Below are 21,037 nucleotides of genomic sequence, written 5' to 3' on the forward strand. Positions count from 1 at the left end.
CTTGAGCGGGGGTGGGGTCTCTGGGGGACCTATTGGAGGGGTGAGGCGGTTGCCTCGGCGCCGGAAGAAGCTTCTAGTTAAGATGTATCCCTGATAAGTACTGTCTGGCAATTCCGCAGTCTCGCCCGAACTGAGGGGAGCCATCTTGTCCCTCTCTGCCTCAGAGTTTGTATCGTTGCCTCCATCTGTGTCTGTGTGTCTGTATTATCGTTGTTTGGCGTTTTTTTTTGTTTTTTGTCACTGCCTGCCTGGGTCCTGCCCGAGGTCTCCATCCTCGGTTTCCCTGTCCTTGCCCCAGGCCCTGGGAGTGCTCTGGAAGGCTGCGCAGTATTGGAGGGGACAGAATGACCTTCCGGCCTTGAGTCCCTGGTGAGTTGTTATTCTGAAGATAGCAGTTGGCTGGCTAGTCTCCATCTCTGCTGAGTGCAGGGCTCGAGTGCAATGAGCTCAGACTGCAGCAAGGGGGATTTGAGTAAAACCTAGGAAAGACCTTCCCATCTTCAAGTGATGTGACAGTGAGATGGGTCTCCCTCAGGAGACTGTTGTATTACTTCCCCCCTCCCCCCCGGGAGTTCTTAAAACAGAAGGGGCAGTGTTTGCACCAAAGAAGGGGTTGACAGTTCTAAGATCAAAACCAGAGGTTGGGAAGTGACTGAGGAGGCCTTGCACTGTTTTATGACTGACTGGAACATCTTTGTAAAAAAGTGCTGTTAGTCTAGCCTCCCCCATTCCTCAGTGTGTCTCCACCTACTCCACACTCCAGAGTCGTCTTTTACCCAGGATACCAAATCATTCTGTACATGTATGTATGGGACCGCCTATCTTTCACCCCAGGGCTCCAGCAGCACTTGTTTTTTTGTTTTGTTTCTTGTTTTTGTTTTTTTTTTTTTTGTCCCATTTGCCTTCGCTTTGGAGGTAGTACAGGAAAGAAAGGAACACAGTACCAGATTCAGCAAGGCTGCCTGTGAGCCACATTCTGATTGGGCAGTGTCTGCATGTTAAATACTTCACAGCGGCCGGGCTCAGTGGCCCACGCCTGTAATCCCAGCAGTTTGGGAGGCCAAAGTGGGCGGTTCACTTGAGGTCGGGAATTCAAGACCAGCCTGGCCAACATGGGGTAACCCCGCCTGTATTAAAAATACAAAAATTAGCTGGGCGTGGTGTTGGGCGCCGATAATCCCAGCTACTCGGGAGGCTGAGGCAGGAGAACCACTTGAACCCTGGAGGGGAAGGTTGCAGTAAGCCAGGATTGCACCACTGCACTCCAGCCTGGGTGACAAGAGTGAGACTCTGTTTCAAAACAAAACGAAACAAAACAAAAACTTTACAGCAATCCTGGTCCCTACCATGGAGCACGTGTTACAGGAAAACAGCCAGTCCACTCTGCAACCAATTTGGACATGGCCCTGAAAATCCTTTTTGCACAGAAAGGGGAAAATAAGAGTACTGGCAGAATGTCAGATGGTAGGAATGCCTCACCCTCTAGTCTCATGACTATGACACATGAGACGGTGTTTCACTGTACCTCTGCCCCCCCTCCCCACTGTTTGTGGATCTGAATCTGGAAAAGAGCTTGGAGAGATTTACAGGCCTCTTCTGCAATCAGTAAAAGAGTACCATGTGGAGGCAGAGAGCCAGAATAGGTTGTGAGGAGAAAGGGACAGTTTCTATAGCAACTGTAGAGATGAGGCCTCTAACTAGCACAGGGTCTCCGTATAAAGGTCAGCAGTAGTTAACCAAAGATTCTGCTTTCATCAAGTCTCACAGAGAGAGTAGACAATAGATCTGAATGGTATAGGGAAGGATCACACAATGATTAGATGGTAGGGCAGAAACTCAGCCTTGTGATCTCAGGCCCTGCTAAAATTGGGTTTTATTAATTACAGTGCAAATGTAGATTATGATAGTACTAAAATTGCTTATGTGTGCTGGATGAGTATTTTGCAGGCTCATTGCCAAAGGCTGACAATGTCACAGAAAGATTGGCTATAGGTGTCTATTAATTATCCTCCTCTTTCCTCGGTTAACAGTATTCCAGCTATTCCACTGGGTGATGATTCCAGTATGATTATATTGTCAAAATATATATATATATTTAGAGACAGAGTCTTGCTGTGTCAGCAAGGCTGGTATACAGTGACATGATTGTAGCTCACTGTAACCTCAAACTCCTGGGCTCAAGTGATCCTTGCACCTCAGCCTCTGGAGTAGCTAGGACTATTTGTAGAGACAGGGTCTTTGTGTGTTGCACAGGTTGGTCCCAAACTCCTGGCCTCAAGCAATCCTCTTGCCTTGGCCTCCTAAAGGACTGGGATTACAAGTGTGAGCCACTGTGCCCAGCCCAGAAATTTTTATTTTTTTTGAGATAGAGTCTTGCTGTCTTGCCCAGGTTGGAGTGCAGTGGCGTGATCTCGGTTCATTGCAACCTCTGCCTCCCGGGTTCGAGCGATTCTTCTGCCTTAGCCTCATGAGTAGCTGGGACTACAGGCGCGTGCCACCACGCCCAGCTAATTTTTGTAGTTTTAGTAGAGACGGGGTTTCACCATGTTGGCCAGGCTGGTCTCGAACTCCTGACCTCGTGATCCACCCACCTCGGCCTCCCAAAGTGCTGAAATTACAGGCATGGGCCACCGTGCCCAGCCCAGAAAATATTTTTAAGTGTTAAATTGCGCATAGCACTGTCCAAAGTGCTCTATAAAGAAAACTGTGGCCAGGAGTGATGGCTCACATCTGTAATCCCAGCTGTTTGGGAGACTGAGGTAGGTGGATCGCTTGAGCCCAGAAGTTCAAGACCAGCCTGGGGTACATAATGGAACCCCATCTTTACAAAAAATACAAAAATTAGCCGGGTGTGGTGGTGCGTGCCTGTAGTCCCAGCTACTCAGGAGGCTGAGATGGGAGGATCAATTGAGCCCAGGAGGCAGTGAGCCGAGATCTTGCCAATGCACTCTAGCCTGGGCAACAGAGCAAGCCTCTTATCTCAGACAGAAAAAAAGAAAAAAAACTGTGGAGCATTAGCATCTGTGTCCCAGAATTTTGTAAGCAAAGACAGAAAATGCTCTGATACATATGTATAAGACATAGAAAGCTAAATAAAAAATTAAATATATATTATGAATTATAAAGTATTTAAAAATCTATTTTGAATTTAGGAAGTGTGCTGTGGCAGAAACCTGGTAGTAAAACGATGCAATTCAAAGGCCCTTCCAAGGGTGTTACCAGTGGAGGGTCTTGACTACGAGTTGTCCAGGTTCTTGGCATATTGAATAAAGAACTGGACTAGCCGGGTGCAGTGGCTCACGCCTGTAATCCCAACACTTTGGGAGGCTGAGGTGGGTGGATCACCTGAGGTCAGGAATTCGAGACCAGCCTGGCCAACATGGTGAAACCCTATCTCTACTAAAAATACAAAAATTAGCTGGGCGTGTTGGTGGGCACCTGTAATCCCAGCTCCTCAGGAGGCTGAGGCAGGAGAATTGCTTGAACCCAGGAATTGGAGGTTGCAGTGAGTGGAGATCATGCCACTGTACTCCAGCCTGGGTGACAGAATGAGACTCTTGTCTCAAAAAAAAAAAAAAAAGAATTGGACAAAATGCACAAACAAACCAATGGAAGATGAAAGCATAGATTTATTGAAGTGAAAGTACATTCCACAGAGTGGGAGTGGGCTCTGGGCTCGAGTAAGTGGCTCAAGAGCCCCAGTTGCACAAATCTTCTTGGGTTTAAGTACCCTTTAGAGGTTTCCTATTAATTACATTCTATGTAAATGAAGACTTGGCCTGCGACCTATTGGAGGCTGAAGTGGTGGCTTGGCCGGTGACCAATCAGAGGCTGAAGTGAAGTTACACCCTATGCAAATGAAGAGTTGGCTCCCACCAATCAGAGGCTGAAGTGAAGGCTTCGTGTCTCCAGACACTATTCTCCTGCCTCAAGGGGATTATTAGGGACCTGTGAGATGCATGATTGTCAGACACAGGTAGTAGTGTTTGATGGCTATGGAGCCTCCTGTTTTGTTTCATTTAACTATTGACCCCCTGGAATGACCAAGTATGATCTTTTGGGAGCTCTCTAATTCTGTAGCTTCTTCCACAGTCTTGTCAAGCAAAAGTGGCAGATAGAGTGGCACACCAATTCTTTTGAACTGTTTGTGATGAAGGACCCTTGAATTGTCGAAGGTGTCTAAGGATCCACCACTGAAAGAGGAGGTTAGAAGAGGTGCAAGAGGAAGGCACTATTATAGGCTCTTTCCTTGGTTATGCACTGGAGTGGGCACAAGGCAAAAGATAGTATAAATCTCAAATGGTTTGAAAAGTATTGGCTAAATTTAAACCAGTTAGGGAATTCTCAACCCCCAGGCCTTCATAATGTATAGTGATAAATTATCCAATAGGTAAATTAAGCACACTCTTAACAAAGTGGGAAGGGCATCTCTAAGTTTTTCTGGAAATAATTTCATATTTGGCATTTAAAATAAAGTATTAAAGTTGTCCTCATGAAAAATCAGAGCTTTACTTGCAATCAGTTACACTCATCTTGAATTAGGTGTTCATAGGAGAGAAGAACATCATAATTCTTTCAATGCTTAAAGTCTCCATAAGATTTAAGGCAGCTCCTTTTAAAAACAAAGTTTAAAAAGCGAGTCTGTTTAAAGGAGAATATTCGGTAAACAACAATATTAAAATATAGCAAATAATAGTAATAATAATCACAATGGTAAGGAAACACTTCATTAGATCAACTTAAGAGTATTTTATTCTTGGCCGGGCGCAGTGGCTCACACCTGTAATCCCAGCACTTTGGGAGGCCGAAGCGGGCAGATCACGAGGTCAGGAGATTGAGAACATCCTGGCCAATACAGAGAAACCCCATCTCCACTACAAATACAAAAATTAGCCAGGTGTGGTGGCGGGCGCCTGCAGTCCCAGCTACTTGGGAGGCTGAGGCAGGAGAGAAACAGGCTCTGAGAGTTCACAGGTCTTGCCCAAAGTCATTGATTTTGATTATTAAAAAGAATAAACACAGTGTTTCCTGAGTAGCAGTGATTGTTATGCCTTGCTATTTTAATAAAGATTCTATTTTCATATAACATTGTCAAGTGGAAACATGCTGAAATCTATTAAACCATCTTTGTTTGTGGAAAAAAAAAAAAAAGATTTAAGGCAGCTCTGGCAATTCATAAAGAAAAGATGCTGGGCCTTCTCTTCTAGCCTGATGAATGTCATTAGTTTTTCCGGGGGTCTGAGCTCATTTGGCAGAACTCCAGCCCTGCTCTGCTGGATTGCATGGTTTTATCCACCAAAATATCCAAAGGGAGCTGCACACAGCTCAGATTCCCTCCCTGCACTCAGTTCTGCCTGTAAAGCATTCTTACACAGAGAGAGGCGTGTTGGATTACAGAAGTGCTGTGTCAGAGGCTTATCCTTGGCTTTTGGGGGAAATACTATGATCATAATGCATACCAGCAGCCATAGGGTCACCTCAGCCTGAACAGCTGGTTTGTCTGCAAAGGCGTGGAGTAAAATAACCTTTAAAAAGGCACTGAGTAAAATAATATCTAAAAAGGTTGAGATGGGGAAGAAGTCTGCATTTATTACTATGTCTGGGCCACAGGGGAGGCCTACAATAAATATTTTTCTAATTATTATTTGTTCACATTAAGTAAATGGGCAGAGCAATGAGACTGGGTTTACCTTCCCCCTGCAGAGCATTGCAAAGGACAATGAAGAAATTTCCCCTTTTTCTTCCCTCACTTCCCACATTCTTTTATTTAAGAAAGTGATTCCCAAAAGTGAAAAAAATAATTTATCAACACCATCTTCCCTTATCCATTCCTTAGCCTGTGAGATGGAAGGTAGTGTTTGGCTGATGCCATCTTTTCTTTTAATCTGAGCAAAGCTACCTCTTACTGCAGGGATCTCTAAGGATTTTCTTTGTGGTGGTAGAGATGATGGTGGTAAAGGGGATTCAAACCTAACTATGTAACTTAGTTTTCACGCCATACCTGTGTGTGAATTATATTTTGCATCTTTTTTTTCCCCAAAGTATTCATAGAATGGAGTTATTTTCTTTCAAGGAATGCTTGGGTTGAAGAAATATTTTTCCCTTTACAATATCACAAAATCACAAATTGTCTCTTTCTTCTCATCAGTTCCTTCTTGAAGATCCTTCATAATATGCCCTAACTTCCCTTTCCAACATTAACTCCTGCAAATATCCTGTTTTTATTTTATTTTTATTTTTAAAATTTTATTTATTTTTTGAAATGCAGTCTCACTCTGTCACCCAGATTGGAGTGCAGTGGCACGATCTCGGCTCACTGCAACCTCCGCCTGCCAGGTTCAAGCAATTCTTTTGCCTCACCTTCCCGAGTAGCTGGGATTGCAGGTGTGCACCAACATACTCGGCTAATTTTTTATATTTTTGGTAGAGACAGGGTTTCACCATTTGGCCAGGCTGGTCTTGAACTCCTGACCTCAGTGATCTCTCTGCCTCGGCCTCCCAAAGTACTGGGATTACAGGAGTGAGACACCGTGCCTGGCCGCAAATATCCTGTATTAACCTTTTTATTCAGTCAGTCTGAACCACTTGCCTTTTTCTCATTCTTGTAGTTTTTGTTTAGGCTGTTTATTTTTCCTTTAATACTCTGTTTTCCTTAATTCTTATCTAAGGATTTATTTATTTACCTGTACCTTATTTGTGGAATAAAGATTCATCTCATTCCACAAAGGATTTAAGGGATATGACCGAACTCAAACCCAACTGCTTCTGCAAAACTGACTTTCTTACTTACCAACTATGTGAACTTTGGCAACTTGCTTATCTTCTCTGTGCTTCAGTTTCCTCATCTGTAAAATTAAAATAATAGCACCCCACCTTATAGGGATTATTTTGAGAATTAAGTGGAACAACCTTTTAAATATGCTTAGCACAATGCCTGGAATTCATTCATTCATTCAATAATATTTATGGTCAGGCACGGTGGGTCACACTTATAATCCCAGCACTGTGGGAGGCTAAAGCAGGAGGATCACTTGAGGCAAAAGGATCACTTGAGGTTGCAGTGAGCTGTGATCATGCCAGTGCACTCCAGCTTGGGCAACAGAGCAAGACTCTGTCTCAAAAAAATTTTTGTTTTAATTTATTGATTGATTTTTAGAAGATGTAGACCCCCGTCTTGCTATTTTGCACAGGCTGGTCTCGAACTCCTAGCCTCAAGCAATCCTCCCATCTTGGTCTCCCAAAGCTATGGGATTACAGGCTTTAGCCACCATTCCTGGCCCTCCCGTATGCATTAAATTGTCTCTTGATTACCTATAATAACTAATACAATGTAAATGCTATGTAAATAGGTGTATTGTTTGGCAAATAATTACAAGAAAAAAAAGTCTGAATGTTCAGTACGGATGCAACCACCCTTTTTTTCTGAATATTTTCAATTCATGGTTGGTTGAATCCACAGATGCAGAATCCACGTATAGGGAAGGCTGACTATATTTTAAAACACTGCAAAGAAGAATCAGGAGAAGGCAGGGTGAGACTTCAGACTAAGATGTAAGCCTGACATCTGTGGAAGGAGAGAGGGAAGGAAGGAGGATTGGAAAGGAAGAATCTTTTTTTTGAGATGGAGTCTTGCTCTGTTGCCCAGGCTGGAGTGCATTGGTGTGATCTCTGCTTACTGCAACCTCTGCCTCCTGGGTTCAAGCAATTCTCCTGCCTCAGCCTCCCGAGTAGCTGGAATTACAGGTGCCAGCCACCACGCCTGGCTAATTTTTTGTATTTTTAGTAGAAACAGAGTTTTGCCATGTTGGCCAGGCTGGTCTTGAAATCCTGACCTCAGGTAATCCACCTGCCTTGGGCTCCTGAAGTGTTGGGATTACAGGTGTGAGCCACTGTGCCCGGCCCAGTGGTACATTTTCATGGTTGACACAGTACATACTGCATGAATAAGTTTATCTGAAATTCTAGAATGGGCAAAACTAATCTACAGTGACAGAAAGCAAATAAATGATTGCTCAGGGCTGGGAATTGATTGCAAAGGGCACAGGGAACTTTTTGGGTGATTGATGTGTTCTATGTTTGATTGGGGTCATAGCTACACACACCCGCACATGCGCGCGCACACACACACACACCCATTTATTGAACTCATCAAACTTTACACTTAAAATGGGCCCAATTTTAATTGTACATAAATGATATATAAAGTTGACTAAAAAACACAAGATAGGCCGGGCAAGGTGGCTCACGCATGTAATCCCAGCACTTTTGGAGGCCAAGGCGGGTGGATCGCTTGAGGCCAGGAGTTCAAGACCAGCCTGGCCAACATGGCAAAACCCTGTCTCTACTAAAAATACAAAAATTAGCTGGGGGTGGTGGTGTGCGCCTGTAATCCCAGCTACTTGAGAGAATAGCTTGAACCCAGGAGACAGAGGTTGCAGTGAGCTGAGATCGTGCCATCACACTCCAGCTGGGGTGACAAAGTGAGACTCTGCCTCAAGAAAAAAAACAAATGGCAGGGCACGGTGGCTCACGTGTGTAATCCCAACATTTTAGGAGGCCAAGGTGGGCAGATCACGAGGACAGGAGATCGAGACCATTCTGGCTAACATGGTGAAACCCCATCTCTACTAAAAAATACAAAAAAAAAAAATAGGTCTTGGTGGCAGGCGCCTGTAGTCCCAGCTACTCAGGAGGCTGAGGCAGGAGAATGGTGTGCACCCAGGAGGCGGAGCTTGCAGTGAGCCGAGATGGCGCCACTGCACTTCAGCCTTGGGTGACAGAGTGAGACTCTGTCTCAAAAAAAAATAAGAAAAAACAAAACAAAACATGAGATATCACTTCACACTGACAAACCAAATGTTAGTGAGAATGTGGAGCACCTGAAACTAATATGTTGTTAGTGGAAGTATAAAATTATAGAATCATTTTATTTATTTATTTTTAATTTTTTTTAGAGACATAGTCTTGCTCTGTTGCCCAGGCTGGAATGCAAGTGGTGCGATCATAGCTCACTGTAACCTTGAACTCCTGGGCTCAATTGATCTTCCCACCTCAGCCTCCCTAGTAGCTGGTACTACAGGCTGGTGCCACCGTGCTTGACTAATCTTTTTTTTTTTTTCCCCTGAGATGGAGTCTTGCTCTGTAGCCCAGGCTGGAGTACAGTGGTGCAATCTCGGCTCACTGCAAGCTCTGCCTCCCGGGTTCAGGCCATTCTCCTGCCTCAGCCTCCCGAATAGCTGGGACTACAGGCACCCGCCACCACGCCTGGCTCATTTTTTTTGTACTTTTAGTAGAAACGGGGTTTCACCATGTTAGCCAGGATGGTCTCGATCTCCTGACCTCATGATCCGCCAGCCTCGGCCTCCCAAAGTGCTAGGATTACAGGCGTGAGCCACTGTGCCCGGCTACTTGACTAATTTTTAAAACTTTTTTTTGTAGAGATAAGGCCTCCTTGTATTGCCCAGGCTGGTCTTGAACTTCTGGCTCAAGTGAGCCTCTCACCTCAGCCTCCCAAAATGTTGGGATTACAGGCATGAGCCACTGCAGGTGGCCTATAGTCATTTTCAAAAACTGTTTTTGGCAGTTTCTTATAAAGTGAAAGGAGCGCACATCTTATGACCCAGCAGTTCCACTTCTAGTTATCTACCTAAGATAAATGAAAACAAATGTTCACAAAATGAATTGTTTATAAATGTTCATAGCAACTTTATTTATAATAGTCTAAACCCAAATATGCAGTAATAGGAGAATTAATAAAACAAGTTGTAGTGCATACAATTGAATGTTGCTGAGCAATGAAAAAGAATGAAGTACTGATGCATGCAGCAACATGCAAAATGTTGAGCAAAAGAAGCTGGATACAAAAGACCATGTACTGTGTGATTCCGTTTATATAAAACAGTATTACAGGTAAAATTAATCTATGGTCATAGAAGTTACAATATGACTGCCTTGTGGAATGGGGATTGACTGGAAGGGACCATTAATAACTCTCTAGAGTGATGACAATGTTCTATATATTGATTGATATGTAGGTTTCATGGCTGTATACATTTATCAAAGCTCGTCAAATTACTGGCCAAGCATGGTGGCCCGTGCCTGTGTTCTCAGCATTTTGGGAGGTCGAGGTGGGAGGACTGCTTGAGCCCAGGAGTTCAAGACCCGCCTGAGCAACATAGTGAAACCCCATCTCTACAAAAGAAAGAAAAATTAGCCAGGTGTGGTGGTGCATACCTGTAGTCCCAGCCCCGAGGAGACTGAGCTGGGAAGATCGCTTGAGCCCAGGAGCTGAGCCCAGGAGTTCAAGGCTGTGGTGAGCTATGATGAAGCCATTGCACTCTAGCCTGGGCCACAGAGCAAGACCCTGTCTCTTAAAAATAAAAATTTACACAATTAAGAGCTATAGATTTCACTGTATTTAAATTTTACCTCAATAAAAAAATCAGTCACTAAAAGTAAAAAACAAAATGAAAGAAACAAGCCTAACTATTGAATTGGTAGTATTGTTTTAAGTGATTTTAAAATACAGTAATTTAACTTTATATATATATGTTTTTTAGACAGACTCTCACTGTCACCCAGGCTGGTGTGCAGTGGCATGATCACTGCTCACTGCAGACTTGACCTCCTGAGCTCAAGTGATCCTCCTGCGTTGGCCTCCCAAAGTTCTGGGATGTCAGCCACCATGCCTGGCCTGTTCATTTTCTTTGGGTGTGTTAACGGTGTTCCTATGTTTAAAATATTCTCTTTATTTTATTTCTTTGAGACAGAGTCTCACTCTGTCACCCAGGCTGGAGTGCAGTGGTGCAATTTCAGCTCACTGCAACCTCCGCCTCCCAGGTTCAAGTGATTCTCCTGCCTCATCCTCCCAAGTAGCTGGGACTACAGGTGCTCGCCACCATGCCCAGCTAATTTTTGTATTTTTAATAGAGACGGGGTTTCACCATGTTGGCCAGGCTGGTCTTAAACTCCTGACCTCAGGTGGTCCACCCACCTCAGCCTCCCAAAGTGCTGGGATTATAAGTGTGAGCCACTAAGCCTGGCCTAAAATATTCTCTATATTTTAGACACAGAAGTATTTTGGATAAAATTATATGATGTCTGGGATTTGTTTAGAAATCAGTTTGGGGGAAGTGTGTGATATAGATGAAATAAGATTGAGCATTTGTTTGAAAAAAAAAAAAGAAAAATTTCAACAAAAGAAGATTGAGCATTTGTTGATAATTGTTGAAGGTGGATTATATAAGTACATAGCTTTTAAAAATTTTTCTGTTAATAAAAAGATAATATCTTCAAGCTTTTTGTTATGAGCAACCAGAAGGGTAAAGTTGCCATCAACTGAGATGGGGAAGGCTGCAGGTGGAGTAGGCTTGGTAGAAGAGATGAGTTCAATTTTAAGCATGTTGAATTTGAGATGTCAATTGGACATCAAAATGAAGATATTGAATAGGCAGTTAGATATATGAATTTGTAATTTGAGAGAGAGGTGTGGGTCAAAGATACAGATAGGAGTCATTGGCATATAGATTGTATTTGTAGCAATGTGACTGGATAAAATCAAGAAAGGAGTGAGAGTAAATAGAACTTAGAACATAGTAAGTGCTCAAGAAGTATTCATTATAGCCACGTGACTAAAATTCTTTCGATTTCTGTCTCACAATTCCTACAGAACTTTTATTGTATCTTGTACTATCATTATTTCTACATCTTATCTCCTTCCTAGATTGTAAATTCTTTGAAGCTAGAAACTAGATATTACTCATCCTTATACACTGCTCTCTCTCCACCACCACCATGGAGCCAAAATCGTACCTTGCATTTAAGTGAATTGAAATTAATAAATGAACCTGAGTTTGTGAAGAAATTTTTGGTCAGTTTTACGGGTTTTCCGACTTGCTCTGACTTTGGGTTCTTGAGACTCTGTGTGATGTGCTTATATGTGAGTAGAGCCAAGATACATTACTGTTATTCTTGCCACTAGTTAGCACACTAGCTCTGTACAGCCCAGATCAGCCTTTGAGACCTAGCTCTACTCAAGACACTACAGAAGGGATATGCTCAGAGTAGAATGGGAAAGGGTAATAATGACACAGGAAGTAGGATCCAAGAGTAGGCACTGTGTTCGTGCTATGTTACTTTTACTTTATTATTTATTATTATTTTTTAAATTTTATTGTAGGTTCAGGGGTACATGTGCAGGTTTGTTAAATAGGTAAGTTGCATTATCACGGGGTTTGGTGTACAGATTATTTGCCACCCAGGTAACAAGCATAGTAACTGATAGATAGTTTTTGATTCTCACCCTCCTCCCCGTCACCACCCTTAAGTAGGCCCCAGAGTCTGTTGTTCCCTTCTTTGTACGTAGACATTACTTTATGTACACACACTACCTCAGAATATGAGTAACTCTTTTACAGCTCAGCCACTAGGACATAGTGGTGTCCTTGTCCACTGAAGTCTTCTCTTATATTCTTTTTAGATTTCTCAGCCCCAGAACATAAAAACTCCCTTTTTCCCATTGAAACATAAGAGTTTAGGAGTAACTGTTTTTTTTTCTTTTTTTTTTGTTTTGTTTTTTTTTTTTTAATTTGCAAAATGAACTTTTCTCACCTTCTACCATCCTGGGTCTGATTTCTGGCAGTTTCCATAGTCTCTAAGTATATTCCTTCTCTTGTCCTCATGCTGTTCCTATGTTAGGTGCAGGTTAACTTTTCTTTAGTTTTGCTTAGTACCAAACTGCCCAGCTCCAATCTTGGATAATTTGGTACCATTCTCTTTCTTTATTTTTTATTTAACAACCAGAGTATAATTATCCAGATCAGGAAAATCACATTGATTCATTACTAATCTACAGACCTTATTTAGATATCAACAGTGCTCCTATTAGAATTATTTATAGAAGAAGGGAAACCAAGTTCTTGTCCAGGATTCAGTTCTGGATCATCTGTTACATTTAATGGTTTTGTCTTTGTAGTCTTCTCAAATCTAGAACATTTCTTGAGACTTTCATTGTCATTCTTGACCTTGGCAGCACTTCTTTCTCTCTCTCTTTCTCTTTGGAGAATATGGGCTGTTTATCTGTAAAGCACCCGTTAATGTGGGTTTATCTGATTTTTTCTCAAGATCAGATTCAGGTTATACATTTTTAGCAAGGATACAATTAAAGTGTGATATATCCTCAGTGCATCATATCAAGTGACACAGATGGCTTTTTATTCCCTTACTGGTATATTAACTGAGGTCACTCGGTTGAGTTGGTGAATACCAGGTTTCTTCACTGCAAATTTACTACTTTTCTCTTTGTAATAATTCAGTACATTTTAGGGAGATACTTTGAGATCATGTATATACCCTCTTTCACCATATTATGAGTTTTAGCATTAATGATATTTATTTTGAATCATCTTTATTGTGAAACATAGCACACATAAAGTGAATAAAATAAAATATAAATGTACAAATTTATGAATTATAAATAATATACCTGTGTAATACCTCTGGTAATAAAAAATAGAATATTTCCAAGCACCTCACATGCCTCTTAATGAATTACAACCCCACTGTTCCCTATAAAATTAACCATGCATTCTTTTATTGCAATCCTGTTATTAAAATTTTTTATGATCTAAGTACGCATCTTTAAAGTTTAGTCTCATTGAAAAACTTTTGTTACTGTAGTAAAATACACATAACATAAATGTACCATTATAACCATTTTTAAGTGTATGATTCAGTGGCATTAAGTACATTTACATTGTTGTGCAACCATCACCACCATCCATCTCCAGAACTTTTTCATCTTCCCAAACTGAAGCTCTGTAAATCATTAAACAATAAATTCCCTTTCCTCCCTCCTCCTAGCTCCTGGCAGCCACCATTCTACTTTCTCTCTTTCTGAATTTGCCTACTCTAGGTACCTCATATAAGTGGAATCACACAGTATTTGTTCTTTTGTGTCTGGCTTATTTCACTTAGCATAATGTTTTCAAGGTTCATCTGTGTTGAGCATGTTCATATCACTCTCGATTTTTATTCTACAGTACTGGCTTCCAGGAAGTTAGGAATTGGAAAGAAAGCTGAGATGGTGGAGGAGAGCCAGGATTTATCAAGTCACAGGATGAGAATTTTGAGGAGGGAATGGCAACAGCATGAGACACTACAGACGTCAAAGATAATGAGGTAGTTTGTTGTTGTTTTTTGAGACAGAGTCTCACTCTGTAGCCCAGGCTGGAGTGCAGTGGTGCGATCTCGGCTCACTGCAACCTCTGCCTCCCAGGTTCAGGTGATTCTTCCACCTCAGCCTCCTGAGTAGCTGGGAATACAGGTGTGCACCACCATTGTATTTTTAATAGAGATGGGGTTTCACCATGCTGGCCAGGCTAGTCTTGAACTCCTGAGCTCAAGCAATCAGCCTGCCTTGGCCTCCCAAAGTACTGGGATTACTTGAGCAACCGTGCCTGGCTGATAATGAGGTAATTTGACAAGAAAATTTTAGAATCAGTCACTAACATGTTTAGAGTAACTACTTTGTGTCTGGCATTGTGCTAGGCATTAGATTTATGGAGGTTGAAGCCAGACTGCAAATGTAGAGAAGTAGAGTGGACAGGAGATGATACTTGAATGTGAAGATTTGATTACTTCTATACAAAGAGGGGAGAGGCCCGGTGCGGTGGCTCATGCCTGTAATCCCAGCACTTTGGGAGGCTGAGGTGGGTGGATCACCTGAGGCCAGGAGTTCGAGACCTGCTTGACCAACATGGAGAAACCCTGTCTCTACTAAAAATACAAAATTAGCCAGGTGTGTGGCACATGCCTGTAATCCCAGCTACTCAGGAGGCTGAGGCAGGAGAATCACTTGAACCCAGGAGGCGGGGGTTGCCGTGAGCGGAGATCGCACCATTGCACTCCAGCCTGGGCAAAAAGAGCGAAACTCCATCTCAAAAAAAAAAAAAGGAACATATGATTGTTTTCCTATCATTAAATTTGGCACTTGTCAAGTCTCCTCAGTAGAGTACTCTGCCACTGAGCTCCAAAACTATGAGTTTCCATAAGGTCGTGAAGCAACTTTAAAGGTTGGTGGAATACCTGTGAGGGAAGAATAAGCTGGCTAGGGTTCTTTTGCTTAGAGAAGTCTTTGAGGAGGCTTCAGAAAAATACTCACAAACTAAGTCATATAGCATTTAGATTTGTTGTTTGATGGTTTGAAATTATATAATTATAGGACCAAATGAGATGATCCCAACTTAATGACATCTATCTAGGTTTTAAAGACAGCAGTTAAAGACAACATCAGAGGAAATGGCTTTAAATTCTATAATAAAGGATTTAGGTTAGAAGATTAGAAGATTAGGATTAGAAGAAAAATTTCTGAAAATGAGGTTTGTTAAACTTTAAAGCAAGTTAACCTAAGATCTGAGAGTCTTCTTCTTTGGGAGGGCTTTAGAGGTAAGTTAGATTTCTCTGTCTAAGGTGGTTTAGGAAAAGATGTTACCTGTAGACTGGTAGATGTGCTGTTGGTCTTTTGCAGTCTAGGAGTCAATAAAGGCCTTTGGCTCATCTAGCTGCAACCATTCTGCCTGTAGTTTCTGTTTTTCTGGATAATTTAATGATTAATTTAATTGCCACACTGCCTAACAAGGAATTAATAGTTTTTCTTAACAGTTTTTTTAAGACTCTTGTTTAGTAATGCAAATGGCTCCCTCATTTATTTATCTATCTTTAGTTAGGTTGAGGTTTTTAGGCTTTTTTTTTTTTTTTTTTTTTGAGAAAGGGTCTCACTCTATCACCCAGGCTGGAGTGCAGTGGCGCAATCTCCGCTGACTGCAAGCTCTGCCTCCCGGGTTCACGCCATTCTCTTGCCTCAGCCTCCCAAGTAGCTGGGACCACGGGCGCCCGCCACCACGCCTGGCTAATTTTTTGTATTTTTAGTAGAGACGGGGTTTCACCGTGTTAGCCAGGATGGTCTCGATCTCCTGACCTCATGATCCGCCAGCCTTGGCCTCCCAAAGTGCTGGGATTACAGGCGTGAGCTACCGCGCCTGGCTTTTTTTTTTTTTTTTTTTTGAGACGGAGTCTCACTCTGTTGCCCAGGCTGAAGTGCAGTGGCAAGATCTCGGCTCACTGTAACCTATGCCTCCAGGGTTCAAGCAATTCTCCTGCCTCAGCCTCCTGAGTAGCTGGGACTACGGGCACCCACCACCACACCCAGCTGATTTTTTGTATTTTTGGTAGAGGCGGGGTTTCACCATGTTAGCCAGGATGGTCTGGATCTCCTGACCTCATGATCCGCCTGCCTCGTCCTCCCAAAGTGCTGGGATTACAGGTGTGAGCCACTGCACCTGGTGGTTTTTAGGTTTTTATTGTTGTTTGTTTCAGACAGGGTCTCACTGTCTTGCCCAGGCTGGAGTGCAGTGTTGCAATCTTGGCTCATTGCAACCTCTGCCTCCTAGTTCAGGAGATGCTCTCACCTTAGCCTCCTGAGTAGCTGGGACTACAGGCACATGCCACCACACCCAGCTAATTTTTTTCGTATATTTTGTAGAGATGGGGTTTTGCCATGTTGCCCAGGCTGGTCTCAAATTCCTGCACTCAAGTAATCCACCTGCCTCTGCCTCCCAAAGTGCTGGGATTACAGGTGTAAGCCACTGTGCCCAGCCATTTTATGTTTTGACGAACACACTTGTCAAGTAATCAAACATATCTGTTTATTTGTGTCTCACTTGGGGAGGAAGCAGAAGCAGGCTGGAGAAGAAAAGCAAAAAAATGGTGACTTTTGGGGGATTTTTATGGGACTCAAGGTCATGATTTACTCATAACAGGACCTGGTTGGTTGTGCCCTCTCAAATAGAGCAGATGAACTCACTTTGTCACCTAGTGTAGTTAGTATTGATCTAACCTGGTCTTTAAGTATTAGATTTGTTTAGTCACTGGTGTTCTGCAGCTTTAGGAGTGGAATATGAAAAGAGTCAATTATAAATGATTTTAAGATTAAGAAGTGAGATGCGTCTCTGTGTGGTCCGTTTCATTTTAGCTCCACTAATAAAACATTCTGGGGACCATAATTATATTCCAGTTATAGCAGTAATCGATTCTAGATTTTTCAGGACAGTTTCAAGGAGTCAGTCCTTTTGTTCCCATAAGTAACATGTATTCAGACAACATGCCTTGATTTTGGTTTGGAAAATATGATCACTGTAATTTATAGCAGCAGTGAGAAGATTGGTAGGAAGCTCCACTTCAGCTTTGCCTGTATCAAGTGCTGAATTGGGCATTTACAGAAATGGAGATTCATGGTTGGGCTGTGCCGAAATAAATCTGAACCTGGGGTAGAAAGAGAAAACTGCCTCCTATTGAATGCCTATTATGTATATGTTTGGCACTGTGCTAGGTGCTTTCCCTATTGACAGCTGTTCTGGCTAGAATTCTATCCTGGATCCAACTGCCACTTAAATAACATACCCCCACCCCTCAACAACAACAACAAACAAAACAAACACATATGCCTCGTGGGGCTTAGTTCATTAAGACTCGTCACAACTGCCACACCCTCTTTAAGACCCTGGCACCATAATTAGGATAATAGAATTTCTGGGTTTGGAGGTATCTTTGAGGTCATCTAGTTAGAAGGGGTAGCAGCTGTTGTCTTTACCATGGAGTTTGAGAATGACAGTGCTCAATTCTCTCAATGGGAGGTGCAAAATATGTCTGGGGCTGTAGTCTTTGTAGGCAATCCCATAAAAGATAAGGCAACGATAAACAAGTGTGAAGCTTGAAATACGTCCTAGGCTGAAAAGGGCAATGGGAAGAAATATGGCTTACTGGAGCCCTTATACAATATAAAAACAAACAAATACTAAAAACGCCCTGGCAAAGATGTAATGTCAGGCCCTTGGATTCAGGGTAGAGGCCCACAAAAGGGATCCTGATTGACACAGGTTAACCCTGTGTCAAAGAAGAAAGAGTCTCTTCTCTTCGGTTCACCAGCTCTGAAGTACTAGCCATCCTCAAGCCGCTTCTTCTTTGCCCTGTTATGAGAAAGCTGGGAAACACTCTCCTTTTCCAGGAAAGAGGGTGAGGGACGGGGATTAAGGGGCATGAACGAGAAAAAGCAGGTAGAGGTTCTGAAATGTCTGAGTAGTGGTAAATGCAATCGTCCTGGAAGCAGGGGAAGGTAATTCACGCCCTCTCAAGGTCCCTTCGGTTCAAGGATACCGTCATTCTCCGGCTCTACTAAAGGGGAGGGCCTGCAACGTCCATGCTGCCATGGAAACGCGCCGCCGTGTTCCTTTTTCTTACGTGGGGCGGGGCACTCTGCCGCAGCTACCTATTATCCACGGAATTTCTTGAGTGGCGGGCGGCGGCAGCGAATGGACGATCCGATATTGTGTGACGCGACGGGAAAGGGGGAGTTCGCGGCCGGTGGCGGTGGTGGCGACAGCGGCGACCTAGGGATCGATCTGGAGGGACTTGGGGAGCGTGCAGAGACCTCTAGCTCGAGCGCGAGGGACCTCCCGCCGGGATGCCTGGTACTGTTTGGAGAGAAATGGGAGTGCAGTGGGCTCTGAAGACCTGGATTTCGGGTCTGAAGGGATGGCTGACCGGAGGGGGCGGGGTGGCAAGCATGGCGGCGGTGACGGGGAAGGGGTTGGAGGGCCCTAAAGAGGGGGTGGGGAAACGGTAGCTGAGAAGGCTTGGTGGTCGTGAGGAAAGCTGAAAGGCTGTGGGGCCTCTGGCGAACAGATTTTAGAAAACATTCTTTTGGGGGGCGGTAGAGGCGCCAGAAGGACGTAGGGGGGGGATGGAAAAAGGGGCGGGGAGAGAAGAGGTTAGGAAGGAGGGGAAAGGGTGTCTACGAGAAGGTGATGAAAAAGAGAGAGGGAGGGATAGGCAGGCTTACTGTAAATAACGAGGAATGGGGACTTGGTAGGCATGATAGGAAAGTGCTTGCAGCAATTATAAATATAATATTCTAATTGGAGGAGTCCTGAACTGGTCCCGTTTCCCAGCTCTTGTACTTCCGCCCCATTATTTAGGTTTAGACTGCGTGAGCAAGGCTAGTAGGTTACACGGAACTGATCTTTTGTTATTCCATTCCAGGGGAGCAGATGGACCCTACTGGAAGTCAGTTGGATTCAGATTTCTCTCAGCAAGATACTCCTTGCCTGATAATTGAAGATTCTCAGCCTGAAAGCCAGGTTCTAGAAGATGATTCTGGTTCTCACTTCAGTATGCTAACTCGACACCTTCCTAATCTCCAGACGCACAAAGAAAATCCTGTGTTGGTGAGTGATACCTTGTTTGAAAAGGATTGAGCAGATTTTTTTTTTTAAACCGAAAACAACCAGTAAACATAAGTATTTAGAAGATCATTATCTTCTCAGTAAAGTTGATTGGAAAAATTGTTCACAAATAGTAGGTTTCATTTTGAACTATTTCACATATAATGGGGATATTTTGCATGTGTATTTTCTAGGATGTTGTGTCCAATCCTGAACAAACAGCTGGAGAAGAACGAGGAGACAGTAATAGTGGGTTCAATTTGAAAGAAAACAAGGTTGCAGGTGCGGTGTTTAAAGCTATCGGTCCCCTTTGCATTTTTTGGGTGCTCTTGTTGGAGGTGGGTGGATTTAAACTTTATGTGGTTGTGTCGAATGTATGTAAGGAAGCCTACTGTGGTATCTGCATAGTAGTCACTCAAAAGTTGATGTGCTAGTGTCACTGATTAGATTGGTACTGTCTGTATTCCTGATTTTGTATTAAAGTTTGGTGGTAAATGTCTTTTGTGCTAGTATCCAGTTATTTTTTTCAGACCCTGTGGATTCTTCTAACTTGGACACATGTGGTTCCATCAGTCAGGTCATTGAGCAGTTACCTCAGCCAAACAGGACAAGCAGGTATACAGTGTTTGAAGGGGTTTATTTAAATGTATTATTGGATTTGTTCTTTTATCTGTACCTGTTGCCTCATCCCAAGGATAAAAGGATTAATCTCTTTCTTGTGGATTAGGACATGGGACTTGAGGGTTGTATTAGATGGTATTGTAATAGTACTGATAGCTGGAAACTGTTTTGTGAAGGTAATAATTTTTATACCTACATTATTCAAATCATGATCTGTCTTGTGCATGTGAAACAAAATAAGCATTCCTCCTAGTAGAAAAAAAATTATTAAAAAGTATTTAGGGGCCAGGCATGGTGGCTCATGCCTGTAATCCCAGCACTTTGAGAGGCCAAGGCGGATGGATCACTTGAGGTCAGGAGTTTGAGACCAGCCTGGCCAACATGGTGAAACCCCATCTCTACTAAAAACACAAAAATTAGCCGGGCCTGGTGGTGTGTGCCTGTAATCCCAGCTATTCGGGAGGCTGAGGCAGGAGAATTGCTTGAACCTGGGAGGTGGAGGTTGCAGTGAGCTGAGATTGTACCACTGTACTCTAGCCTGAGTGACAAAGCGAGACTCCGTCTCAGAAAAAAAAAAATTTAGGAGTATTATCAGAACTATTAGGCATGTTTTCCATCTATCAACCAAAGTACCCCACCAGTTTTAGATCTAGAATGTTTAATTCATACCCTAAACAAGATTCAATTTTTACTATGTCTTATGCATATGTTTATAATATCCATTTTTTGAATTCATCCTCTGTGTTAGGTCCTGTATTGGACGTTTGGCATATAGCATAATGTTATTTAATCCTATTCTTAAAGCAGCTGTACAGTGAAGACATTATGTTACTTCTATTGTATAGAGGGGAAAATTGATGGACAAAGAAATTAGATAACTTGCTTTAGAGTACATTGCTAGTAAGTGACAGAGCTGGCTTTGAACCTGGTCCTAATGACTCTAATGCCTCCTCTTTCTTTCTAACTAGTCAGTGCTTCTCAGTCTTCTGCCCCAATACTTCTAAGGTCCAAGGAGAATGTAGAGAACTTCAGGAGTTTTGGGGTGGTAGAAAGGGGAGGTGGTTAGAGAGCAGAATGTTAGCTTGAGATGGTTAAAGACTATTGTTTTTTCTTAAAAAGAAATGGTTTTTGGCTGGGCG

The 21,037-nt window shown here is 42.8% G+C and overlaps 1 protein-coding gene across 10 annotated transcripts in view; it reads left to right on the forward strand.

Moving 5' to 3' along the window:
- Positions 1–131: 131 nt before the first annotated feature.
- The window catches only part of TP53BP1 (tumor protein p53 binding protein 1), a 113,746-nt gene continuing 92,840 nt past the window's right edge, over positions 132–21,037 (forward strand). For 7 of the 10 annotated variants that reach the window (XR_008657798.2, XM_055278935.2, XM_055278937.2 and 4 more), the window contains exons 1-4: positions 18,384–18,524; positions 19,096–19,280; positions 19,472–19,559; positions 19,808–19,892. Coding sequence is in view for 9 of the 10 variants with exons in the window: in XM_055278935.2 (XP_055134910.1) it covers positions 18,518–18,524; positions 19,096–19,280; positions 19,472–19,559; positions 19,808–19,892 (365 nt within the window). In the remaining variant the exon portion in view is untranslated. Of the gene's footprint in view, positions 370–18,320; positions 18,525–19,094; positions 19,281–19,471; positions 19,560–19,807; positions 19,893–21,037 lie in introns of those variants that run through there. The other 3 variants (XM_063639541.1, XM_055278934.2, XM_055278939.2) reach the window with 3 other exon arrangements.

The sequence above is a fragment of the Symphalangus syndactylus genome, chromosome 5 (genome assembly GCF_028878055.3).
Source record: "Symphalangus syndactylus isolate Jambi chromosome 5, NHGRI_mSymSyn1-v2.1_pri, whole genome shotgun sequence".
NCBI classification, from domain to species: Eukaryota; Metazoa; Chordata; class Mammalia; order Primates; family Hylobatidae; genus Symphalangus; species Symphalangus syndactylus.